The 12908-nt window shown below is 40.6% G+C and overlaps 1 protein-coding gene across 2 annotated transcripts; it reads right to left on the reverse strand.

The window, feature by feature from the left end:
• Positions 1–3581: 3581 nt before the first annotated feature.
• On the reverse strand, positions 3582–9648 carry kng1 (kininogen 1). 2 transcript variants are annotated; one of them, XM_084354859.1, is made up of 9 exons: positions 9474–9648; positions 9201–9296; positions 7730–7876; positions 7457–7570; positions 7270–7345; positions 5271–5440; positions 5081–5191; positions 4894–4989; positions 3582–4275 (listed from the first exon to the last, which is right to left on the reverse strand). In XM_084354859.1, the coding sequence occupies exons 1-9, from the start codon at positions 9624–9626 to the stop codon at positions 3922–3924; spliced, it is 1317 nt and encodes a 438-aa protein (XP_084210985.1). In that variant the 5' UTR covers positions 9627–9648; the 3' UTR covers positions 3582–3921. The 2 variants fall into 2 exon arrangements, with proteins under 2 accessions (XP_084210985.1, XP_084210986.1); XM_084354860.1 differs by having other exon boundaries at positions 9201–9293; positions 9474–9614.
• Positions 9649–12908: the final 3260 nt, after the last annotated feature.

The raw sequence follows: 12908 nt of genomic DNA on the forward strand, positions 1-12908 counted from the left end.
GACAGAATGTAGTATTTAAAAGAAATGGTGCCTCATGGCGGCCTCACGAGCCCCCGACACCCCTCACAATGTACCTATAAAGACATTTGGATGTGCGCATAGCTGAATTCTTGTCTTGTCTTGATAATCAGTGTGCCAGCTGAGAAGAGAGTCTGCACTTTGCCAGTTCAACCATTGATTGTATTGAAAAGCCAAAGTTGTGGTCTGTTCTGATGTGGCGTACGTCTGTGATGTCATATTATTGCAGCATTAATGGCTAGAATGTATTTGAATTGCTAACGTAGACATTATGTGCTCTCATCTCTTTATGTTTTTGAATCATTCATGTTTCTTTTCCAATGTCAGATGCAGCTAGTGCCACTAAACGCTGTCGGCTATCAGCAGAGAGCTCTCCGTCACTATTCCTTCTTTTTGTAAATGTGCCAAATCAGGCGTCAATCAGGCCGGTGAACGCATTGTGCAGTGATGCATATCACTTACAGAGTTGAATGCACTGCAAAATTCTAGTTCTCAAAGCCTTCTTTTGTCCAAAAGAGAAAAAAAAAAGAAAGTTAGCCTAGTGTGCATGTTTCTCAAGCAGCGTAACTTGTATGTATGCGATGTAAATATTGAAGCAGCATTAAGCAGTATGTATGTACAGTTACAGTCGAACCTCATTTTGTATGGGAGGCTTCATGTGTCACAAACCTGTCGTGTTGTTATCTTTTAATATTCTTTCCCATGTATCCTTCACACTGATGTGTGTGTGTTTGTGTGTGCCCACATGCCGTAATTGTCTTTCTGTACAGGTTGCAGAGCTTCATTGGCAGGCCCCAATGAAAACCCCCACTATGTATGTGTGTACGTATGTATGTGTTCATGTGTCTGCGTGTGATGACACTTAACTATTGAAGTGATGTGTCTCTAAATGTTTTGTAAGCCTTGTTTTCCTCCGCTGGCTGTTCTGTGCCAGAGAAAGAAAAAACGAATGAAAAAAAAAAGATGCAGAAGTTTTTGCATCGTTTGTAAGGAAACAAACGAGGGGAGAGGGAGAAACTTTTTTCGTACATAAGTTGTAAATGTTTTACTTGAAACGTCACCAATCAGAACCACGGCTGTATTTTGTTGGTTTAAAGTTTAGATTTGGGGGCGTATGGTGTCTGTTCAGTACTGCCTGTGACTGGAGCTGCAAGGATTGATTAGTCCCAAACTATTTTGAGAACCGATTTATCGCATCAGGCATTTTTTTAAGCAAAAATGTCAAACATTTGCTGTTTACAGATTCCTAAATTTGAGGATTTGCTGCTTTTCTTTGTGATCTATGAGAGAAATTGAAGAGTCTTTGGGTTTTGGACTGTTGGCTCGACAAAAGAAGCAACTCACATTACATTTACATGTTATAATCTAAATGCTTGAAATTGATAAATCATGAAAATAACCGGCAGATAAATCAAAAATGAAAGGCATCATGAGTTTTTGTTTTTGTGAGAGAGTGTGTGTATTTAACTGTACGCAAACACCGGAGATTGAATCATGTCGTGTACAGGCTTTTTGTTGGATGTTATTGATGCCACAGTCCTGAATTTCAGAGTGAAAACTCGACTACTTCTTGAACTAATGAAGGTCTAAAGTGTGGCTTGAGGTCATATTTCTAAGATCAGGTGCAGTGAGAACCTAGAACTTTATCTTGCGAGATACTTTCATCTTCAGCCTCAAAATCAAAAGAACGTCCAGCAGCAGAGTGATAGCTCTCAAATCCTCTCAGAGCATGTTTGTTTGTTTCTCCTGGTCCTTGACTTTGGCTCTGAACTGATGTTGGATTCCTGCGCTAATTGTTGCACTAGATTTTCCGCCCTTAAATGAAATCTTTGATGCCACACATGCTTTATCCCTGTTAGCTGTTTAAAAGCTCAGCAATGAAAACCCAGGCCCATATTGACAAATCTGCTTATCACAGGATCGGCTCAACTGGCTTTGTCTATTTTTGTTGCTGAACCAGTTTGTCTGACTGCACGGATCAACAATCTGCAGAGATTGAGTATCACATAATCATGTACCTGCTGTTTTACTCGATTGAAGTCGAAAATGATATTAAGGCCTTTGTGTGCAGAGAAATACTGATAGATTTTCTGTGAAGTTTAACATCTGCTCTTCAGTTTGCCCCTGCTGATACAATCATATGATCTGAGCTATGATTCCAAGAGACACAGTGGACATAATAACATGAACACTCTGAAAATATAATGCAATTCAATGCAATATTCATGCAGTAAATACTACTTTTGTGAAACTTGTGGTGTCTGTTATTGATTAGCATCGGACTTTATCCTGAGGTGTTTTGTGTTACTGTTGGACAGGTGTTCACACTATTGTGTCCACCACCTGTACAAATTTGAGCCCTGAAATTGAGTGAATCCGGCCTGTGTTTCTTCCTGCAGAGCAGTTTAAAACATTGTCCTCATTTGAACACAAATTGTGTTTTTTAAAAGCCTTTGAGCCAAATAAATGTTGAAGGTTTAAACTCTTTTTCTTGCAGAAAAGAAATCAGTGTTTGATCAAAGAGCAAACATGATGAATCATGTGGGTTATTGATCGATTGTGGTCATTTTTGAGGGTTCGGCCACGTCCCAAAACTTTCACTGTAAAGATACACTTTGATGAAATGGTCTGTGGTTTTATGTTCTTTTCTGTATGCAGTGCTCTAAACTAGATTTAGAGCTAGATTTTAGACTTTAGTGTGTCACTAATAACATACCCTGCTGTCAGAGCTATACTATGAATGAAAGTACATCGGGCCAATGTAGTGTTTTTCACAGCCTACCTGCATGAGATTGGGTAAAGATGAATATTCTTCATCTTGCTACATGTTTTCTTGTGTTTTTTTTTTTAGTCTGCTAAGCAGCCATACAGTCGTTCATAAGTTAATGCCTTAAGTTTGCTCCCTGTAGGAACACTTTCTAGGACAATTCATCCTCTCAATAACCTGCGTTTTTATTTATAAATGTATACTGTGTTTCGTTTTGGCTCCCTGGTCATAGAGTAAAGGTTTGTACCCTGACTGACTGACTGACTGGTCATCTGAGTGTTCTGTGAAGATGTACAAATAAATTTGTTAAACATTCACCCAGCTGTGTTTGCACTGTCCTCCCTTGCAGTTTGACTGTACAGCAGGCCTTGGTTAACCTTGTTCAACCGTAGTGACTCCAATTCTTGATTTTGTGATTTTTGATCTTGATTTTTACAGAGAACTGTCAGGGAAAACTGTGAATGTCACTTCACTGGACATCAGTTTAGTGTTTTTCTCAGTTGCTTCACACATTTGTTGATTTTTTCAGCTGTTCAGTGGAATTCTTCCTTTCTAAAAAAAAAAAAAAAAAAAGCAACAACAAAAATAAAAGACCAGAAAGATGATTTGGGTTAATGAAAGTGACTTTGTTAAGAGAAGTCATGGGACACCCAGTGTGATCTCTGCATCTCCTGATGAAACAGAGCTGAATATTGTTGGTCCAGGAGAGAGAAGCTGATCACAGTCAACGGTTACAGAAAGAAATGAAAGGAATTTTTGATAATCTGCGTTTACATTCACACATAAAACCAGCACACAGGATAAAGTCTTATTTTATTTTCCAGCCTTTTTTTCCCTTTGAGAATGACAGCTTTCCAATGCACTTTATACATTTAATCACATCTGTAATGAATGGACACTAAAGGCTCTCATATCTTTGATTTACCAGCCATTATAATGACGGCAGCGCAGAGCTCTGCCATCAGTCAGTCCTTGAGTTACAGGCCCCCAGAATTGGCTACACTGCTTATTGTATTAACTCTTTGGCTTTTATAGTTTGAACTCTGAATAACACTCCTGAGGATGTTCCTTAAAAAAAAAACTTGTGTGCAAGTGAAACTATTTTGAATATAAATGTGGTTCCTGTGAGGAAATATTTATCCCACCAGGTCTATATCAGCGAAGCTCCCTGCTGGAGTTGGTTCGGCGGTTCCATCTTCGGTGACCTCTTCAGGAGCGTCGGTCCCTGCCAGACTGACGGGATTGAAAGGTTTCCAGGGCTTGGACGGGCAGTGGAAGGGGGTGTCGTTCACAGAGTCTGGGGATGCATCAGGGGAGACGGACGGTTGGGTGGCTGTGGTGTCCTCCTCAGAGGATTCTTCCTTGACACCCTCCTTGGCAGCCATGGTGGGGGTTGGTTGTGGGCTGGGGTTTGTTGAGGCATTGGAGGGAACTTCATAGAAAAGGTTCCTGAGCGGAGACCAGCCAGGAGGACGACGCCTGGTGAACACCTGAAGATACAGTGTACAACATGTGGATGAATGGTGGATAGTGACATAACCCAGCCTTCCTCATCGGTGTGCACCCTCTACACTTTACAGCTTAAAACACTTTTAGACAATTTATTATGATGATACGTACACGTTTTGTTCAGCAAGATAATCTTCACTTCTAATCACCACTTTTGTGATTTTCACAGCTAGTAGTAAAAAGCTAATGTTGGGCTATAAACAGGCCACACTTACGAACCATAAGTAAGCCGAGCAGGTCTGTTGAGGATTCCTGATCCTGGCTAACTAACCAACAGTAGTCCCTTTATCATTACTACACTGGGGTTTTCTGATGATGTATGAGTATGTAAAACTGTTTTTGTGTCCTACCTTTCAAAACCAGGGTTCCAAAGTGCTCAGTAAGTTCAAAAATACAATAAAAGCCCTTGAATAGTTAATTAAAATAAGCTCAATAAATCACAATAAATGAAAGAAACAGAGAGAGTAGGAGCAAAACAAAGCAATAAAGCATCAGTTATATATCACAGGTTGGGGTAACATTGGTGGCTGTGCTGCTCTTTGTTGGGTTTCTGAAAGAGAAAAAAACTGTTTCATGTTGGATTATTGTGTGTGTCTCACCATTGGCAGTTCCCCTTGTCGACAGTCTAACTGTGTCTGGGGGGGCTCAAGTCTCCACGGTGCTACATCTACTGTTGAGTTACAGTTAACAAATTCCTACAAACATAAATACAGAGAGAGAGACATGTCAGGCTGATAAAACGTCACATTATATCAGTGGTATTATGTGTTTTGTTGTCATGTTTACCACATTCTCCTCATCAGGGACACACAGATGGTTAAGATCTTTGTGTTCGGCCTTGGCGCAGTTGGTCTTCCTCATATCAAACCTCATCTTGTACCTGAAACCGGCGACCACCTGCAGGGATACATGCAGAAGGTGGGTGGAAAAGAACATTCCTCCCACTTCCTCTCTCCTCATATCATCCAGTCTCTACCTGTCTGGTGGCGTGCTGGACATTGTTAAAGGCGAACAGGTGAGTGGAGTCAGACAAGGAGTTATACTTGGAGATGGAGGCCGTGAGAGGACCCCTGAGGTCCTCTGAGTTGTCAGGGATCTCCTGCGGGCAGCCCAAACACTGAGCTTTCTCTCGAACGATGTAATCGTCTGGAGAGGAGAAAGATCGTGAGAGGGAGAAAAAGAGAGGAGACGGTTTGTGGCTCAGGACGTTCACTGCACGGTCAACTCATAAATGTAGGCTTTTAAAGAAGTACTTATAAATACTAGTCATCTTCTATGGAAGCCTCGAGGGGCAAGTGAAAGACACATTATGGTGATCATTTTAAATTTTTCCAGATTTACCTTCCAAAAGCTTTGGCAGATTTTTATTTTTTTTTTGCCAGGATCTTTTTGTTTTGGTATGTGATTTATCTTTTTTTTTTTTTTTCTTTGCAAAGATCTTTTTTCTTTTCACTACTTATCCTTTTAAAATCACCTGCCAAACGTTTTCACATTTGAAGAAAAAAAAGTAAAAATCCACCTGCACTTGCCTCTCGGGGCTTCCCGAGTTCAGCACCGGCAACAAAACAAAGCGCCCCTCGCCCCCCGTCCTCTCTACCTCTGCTGTTCTCAGCAGCACGGAGGAAGGATTGGAGTTACCCCTTTTGTTGACCGTGTCAAGTGACTTCTGGCCCCCAAAAATAATGTGACAACTGACCTCTAATGAACATTCCTGTCTAGTTTATAGTAAAACATATCTGCTGTCGTTGTATGTCGTAAACTCTTCTGTTGACAGAACATTTCATTTGTACATTTGGACTAAACATGATTATTCATCTGGGGGGAAATCTATTGAAAGTGTTTGCACTGCAACCAGGCTGTTTACCTAACAGCTTTTAAACCTCACAACCTTTCCTTCACTGAGGCCAAACCGAACACTACTTGAGTTTAATTTTCTAAAGTGAGCCTTAAAAAGTTGAGAGTTAGAGAAAACATTGAATCTATTTGCTGTGGGCTGACAGTGAGCTGGTTAGGCAAACAGATTAAAGTCTAGACTGTGACTGCCTTTTATGGTCTGATAAGTTAATATTGTGCAGATAGTGTTGGTAGATTACACAATCCCCTGCGCCCACCAGTGTACAATTTCCTCAATGACTCACTGTTTTCTCTATGAGAAATATGCTGTGCTCTCACAGAGTCAGGGTGGACTGAATCAATACACCAGAGATTTGTGCTGCAGGAAACGCTCCAAAAATTACCAAATTATGCCAAAAAGAGCTTAAACACTGTGGGTATTACTAATTAAAATCAATACATGGGATGAGACTTAAAAGAGCCCCTGCGGAGGCATGACATGACAAGTAATATGTCTAAAATGAGGCCGCAAGTTGCAAAAGTTGTTTTTTGTGCTTGTTGAGAGCATTTTGAAAGAAGTGTCTGGCACTCTGAGACTTTCCAGAGCTCACAAACTAAAATGTTTTTACCTCTGTTGTTTAATTCTGACAAAAGGTTATAAGATGGACAACTGGGTGAGGCTGGGAACAGTTGCTAGGCAACCAGCAGACTCTTCAGGAAGTCACAACCCCATGTCAAACCACACCTTGACCTCTATCAAAATAAAAAACTTCTTTGTTTTTATGTTTTTGTACAAATCAAACAAGATAAAATGTGTTAATAAGTGAGATTTAGAGATGATAGCTGACAGATTTTGTAACCTTTGGACATACCCAGGCTAGCTGTTTCCCTCTGTTTCCAGTCTTTATGCTAAGCTAAGCTAACTACCTAAAGTTTTGTATCGATCCAACAGACATGACAGTGATATCAGTCTTCTCCTCTGACTCTCTACAAGACAGCAAATAAGAATCACAGTAAAATGTTGAACTGTTTCCTCAAGAAAGACGTTTCACTGCACTTGCAGATAATCCTGCTGATTCTTCTTGTGTCATAACTGTTAAAAACATTTTAATGTTTAATTCAATTTCAAATCATGCACTCACCGAGCACGCAGTCCACCTGTCTGGTGTCTGTTTCGGTCTCTGTCATGTAGACTGTGGCATTGCATGAAATTGGCTTCTGGAGGCAAAAACAGGATACATGACCTTTACATTAACTAGTGCTGACATTATTATATTGTATTTTCTCCACAGACATGAATGGAGGATGGTTTCGTCTCATGAATATTACCCTGTCTACAGACAGATAGTCACAGTCAGTCCAGGGTTTGCTGCTCCCAGCTGGACAGTCACTCCTCCTGCTGGTGAACTGCAGGGAGTACACCGAGTCTGCTCCATTCTCTGACTGAAGAGACAAAGCACCCACAGTACTTCAAAAAGCTCTCTGCACTTTTAAATATCAGAGGAATATTAGGTTGTATTGTTTTTTTAGACCTTATAACGGGTCTTGGCGACAACACTCGGTTAATTTGCAGAAACCCACACTTTTGTTTCGATCACCTACCTTGCTGGCTGTTACTGTCTGAAAGAGGGCCAGCTTATTCCCTTCGCTCAACTTTTCATTGAACTTGGTGACAGCGCTGTTGACGGCCTTCTCCACAGATGGGTCATCACAGAAGATCAGGACACCAGGAGGGACCTCCGTTACCTCCTGGAGGGGTAGAATTAAAACGACACACACAAACAGAAGGAAGTGAATTTCTACTGCTCAAAATTAGGCCTGACTTCACCGCTGATGGTTTATGTTTTCTTATGTTATCATTTTTATTACATTTCATCAATGAAACCATGTGAGAAGGAACATGCACTCTTGGGTCAAAGTGCTGATGACTCATAAACATACAACCTGTGAAAAGCAGTGGTGGAAAGTAACAAAGTACATTTACTCAAGTTAAGTTTGTGCTATTTCTATTTTACATAAATATTTCCATCTTCTGCTACTTTACACTTCTACCACAATATACATATTATTGTTCTTTATACTCAACTACATTTATTTGACAGCTAGAGTTACCACTACTTTTATTTTCTATGAAAAAACATGTGATCTAGAGCTGCAGCAATAAGTCACTTATTCCATTAATCAATGAAGAAAATCAATCACCAGATATTTTCACAATGTGTTAATCGTTTCAGTCATTTTTCAAGCTAAAATGTCGAACATTTGTCTGCCCTGGTGGGGAAATGCTGTTTTTCTTTCTTTCATTGTGTCTCGGGCTTTTGGACTGTTGATTGGACAAAAGAAGCATTTTAAAGACGTCACTTTGGACTTTGGGAAGTTGTGACGAGCATTTGTTAAGAAAATAAATGTTAGTTGCAGCCTTAATATGATCTCCTGATGATATTTGATGCTTTGTCAAAAATGAACTGCCCCGAAGTAAATGAGGTAGTTTAACGACAATTAACAACTTTAAAATGCCTCCTACATGTAAATGCATTAGTGATATAAATCTAATATATAAAGAGCAATATTACTTCATAACAACTACTTTTACTTTTGACACTTTGAGTACATTTGTGCTGACAACCGCCTACATTTACTTAAATAAGACTTTGCATGAGGGACTTGTGATGAAGTACTTTCTTGGTGTGATATTGCTACTTTTATTTAAGTAAGGGACCTGAACTAGTTGTGACTGACTGTGTTGACTTTATACCTTACACTTATTCTCCGGAATATAAAGCATTTTATAATATATAATATAACTTCTGTGACCTACAACATTAAAATGCTGATTATGTGACAGTGCAACAAGAATAATAATCATCTTTGATAATTCTGTTCTTTTACTTCAGTAAAGTTTTCAGGGCAGCACTTCTTCTTGTAGTGGAGTATTTCTATAGTGTGGTTTTACTACTTTTACTTCACCAAAGGACCAGAATTCTTCTTCCAGCGCTCCTGTAACCCTCTGCAGCCCCATCGTTCCTCTGTTCTCAGTGTAACCTAGGTTTCAGTCGTGATTTCTGATGCTTACCTGCCCAAAGACTGAGCTGTGGAGGCACAGCAGGCCCAGCAAACAAAGCCCCACTCCGCTCCTCATCGTCCGATCCTGATGTTTGGCTCTGCTCTGCTATGAAAATGGCAAGTTGATGAACACTTTTAGCTACAATTTACCAATAATAAATATCCATGCACCTCATGTCCAAATGACGCCCTGGCAATTTGTAGCTGGATCAATCTCATATTTATTATCATTTTCAAGCTTCAATTCTTCAATTCTTTCATGTAAAGACTGAGTGATACTTACAGTTTCTGCAGTTGGAGGCCTGCTGCTGATCCTGCCGGGCTTGAAGAGGAACAATTTGACTCCTCTCCACACAGAAATGTGCAACAGACTGAAGGTCTCCTGAAACTGTAGGTGGGAATCCTCAGAAAGATGATGACACACTGATGGACACATACACAGAGGACAGGAGGGCACAGAAGAGATGACACACACCCACACACACACACACACACACACAGTCAGACTTGAAACGCTCGGTCGGTAAAAGGCGAGTAAATGTTTGCTCTTTTGTTTGCCCTCCTACCAGTCGAGTCAACACAACAGTCAGTATCAGAGAGAAGAGAGCACGTAAGGAGATGGACAAACTTCTTTTATTAACGACTTTTAAAAAGCAAAACAGTGTCTTCAACACATCAACACACATAATCACAAATTCACAAAGTAGAGTTGATTTGCACTGATTGTACACTAGCAACATTTTCCCTAAGTGCACATGTTCAGGGGCTACTGTGTGTCACCGTGTGTGTGTTTTGTGTGTTTCAACTGGTACTTTGTCCTTGTCGACCTTTGGCCTATACCACTGTGATTGGCCCACTGCTCCTCTGTGAAATGAGGTGACATGTGCTCAGATGTTACACTCCATATACATGTATCATACAGACATTGTGTTTGCTTTGTCTGCTTGTTATAACTGTACAGGATTACACCAAAGTTCACCAAGTACAAGAACGTCATCTTACCTGTCAGCTCATGACACCACGCTAGAATCTTCCCTGTGTCCCCGGCTGATATGAAGGAACCACTTTAGCTCCATTAGTTACAGCTCTGTTATGATAGATACAAAGTAAGTACTTACATATATTTTATTTTTATTTTTCAAGACTGTAATGAGAAAAAAAATGTGATTATGTACAAATCTAGATAAGAGTTCATTTATAAGAGCATAACTCTGGCCTCTTGTGGTTACAAGTGCGCCAACAAACACTGCTGTGTTTTAGGCTTCACGAGTGTTTGGAATTATATCAATATTATATCATTGTCATGATATCAGAGTTTTGATGTTATTTTGGCATCAAACCAGGGAATTAGTCTCAACTGTTAAAGTGCAAACAGCAATAACTGGGATTATAAACTAGAATATTTCTCAAGAAACTTTGCATGTGCCCGATGCTTGGTACGTAAGTATAAATAGAGATGGTGATGTCTGTCTGAGAGAGAGGGGGACAAAATGGCTGACAAAAAGATTGTTCAGTGAGTTGCTAGCCATGGATGTTGTGCATACATGTGTGAGCTCACTTAATTTAATAGGAAACAACGTCCCAAACTCCATATATATAAATAAATATATGCATGCCTGGGAGCTTGAGGGTTCTGCGCAGTATCTTAGCTGTTCCTTGGACTACATTCTTCTGGACGGAGATCTCAGATGCTGTTCCTAAAATCTGCTGGAGCCACTCTCCCAGTTTGGGGGTCACAGCCCCAAGTGCTCCTATCACCACAGGAACCACTGTTGCCTTCACTCTCCACATCTTCTCCAGCTCTTCTGTCAGCCCTTGGTATTTCTTCAGCTTGTTGCTGTTGCTTGGGATCTATCACCACTGCCACTGTGCTGGATTGTGTCCGGGGTCCTGCCTGGTGTGGTGTGGTCTACACAGAGCCCTCTGGCCTCAATCAATCTTGTTTTTCCGAGCCACTGGCAGGATTTCTCGATACAAGCCACTTCTTCAAACTGTCGATGGTACATACCGTGCAGGGTTTTTTTCTTCCATGATGTTTCCTCCTGCTCTCCTCACCGAGGGCCATCTACCAGATGTACAGTATTCATGGATGTTTGTTGTTGTTTCATCCTGGATGGTGGCTCTGACACTCACTAGTCCTCTGCCTCCTTCCTTCCTCCCACTTAGTGCACAAGCCTGGACTTGGGGTGCAACCCTCCATGCATTGTGAGGAGCTTCCTTGTCTTGATACCAGTGGCCTCCATCTCCTCCTTTGGCCAGCGTAGGTGTTGATTGCTCAGACCTTGTTCTTACCATTCAGCTGTCTTTTCAGCTTTTCAGCTTCTAGGTGGCTGCTCTCCTCATCTGCTATGTTGCCTTCTGGTAGTTCAACCAGTCAGTTCATCTTCCCTCTCCTCAATACCACACTTATCTAGTGTGATATACATTTTATTTGAGTCAATGGGTCACATGATCCGGAAGACTTTTCATAAAGATATTAATAGACAATATGACACATTACCCATTTAAAGAGGCTTGGGGGAGAGAACTGGATAGGGAAATCTCAGATGAGATGTGGGAGAATTGTATTAAGAACATCCATCATAGCTCAATCAATGCAAGACGTAATTTGATACAGTTCAAGGTAGCACATAGACTGCACTATTCTCCCTCCAGATTGCAGAAAATATTTCCGGATGTGTCATCCCAATGTATTACTGTAAGTGTCGAAGTGAAGAAGGAACACTATCCCACTTATTCTTGTCATGTCATAAGCTACAATCATTCTGGGGCTCCTTGTTCGAGTTTTTCACTAAGGCCTTTAATCATCCATGTAACCCAGACCCATTCACTGTATTGTTCGGGGTGGCCAATCCAGATAGTGTGAAAAGTAGTTGTGAAGCTAAGGCTATTTCCCTTTCAACATTGTTAGCCAGAAAGCTAATTTTACAATCTTGGAAATCTGAAAGGTCTCCTACATTTGAAATGTGGTTGAGAGAGCTGGGAAATGTATTACACTTGGAGAAAATCAGGTACATTATGTCTGCTAGAGAGGAAACTTCTTCTAAAATCTGGCAACCTTTTCTCGATTTAATGTCTAAAAACTGAACTTGTGCTACTCTGTCGCTGTGCCATTATCTTTGTCCTATGTCCTGTTTGTCGCATGTCAGAAACCCCTGTCAAGAAACCTGTACTGTTTTGTGGAGCACCACCAACTATTGTTAATATGTATCTATTGTAAAATATGTTTTTTTTAAATTGAAAAACACTTAGAAAGAGGTGTGTTGGTCAGAAGAATAAGAACTCTGATAATATAGAAATACAAGAACAAAACTGACAACCACCCAGCTTCTAATAGACATGGACAAACCCCAACCATTTACGCCATCTCATCTTTAATTTGGTGTTAAAGATCACCCACCTGGTGCTCTGAGCAAAGCAGAACACTCTCGATCTGAATGAGACCGGTCCGTCTGTGTTCTCGTACCTTTCAGCTCTGCTGCAAACTATAAAAAACCTTATAAATGTAACATAAATAATGGCATTCATCCTTTAACATGACTCTTAGTAGAGTACGATGTGGACTGTTTAGCAGCTGTGACAGTGTCTGCTGGTGATGTTTTCAGTTTCTGAGTGTGTGTGTGTGTGTGTGTGTGTGTGTGTGTGGTCATCAAAATGTGGTCCTGGTTACACCCTATGTGATGGGGAACTATGACAGAAGCAGTTTTGAGTAGTTTTC

The sequence above is a fragment of the Pagrus pagrus genome (genome assembly GCF_965226575.1).
Source record: "Pagrus pagrus genome assembly, chromosome: 6".
NCBI classification, from domain to species: Eukaryota; Metazoa; Chordata; class Actinopteri; order Spariformes; family Sparidae; genus Pagrus; species Pagrus pagrus.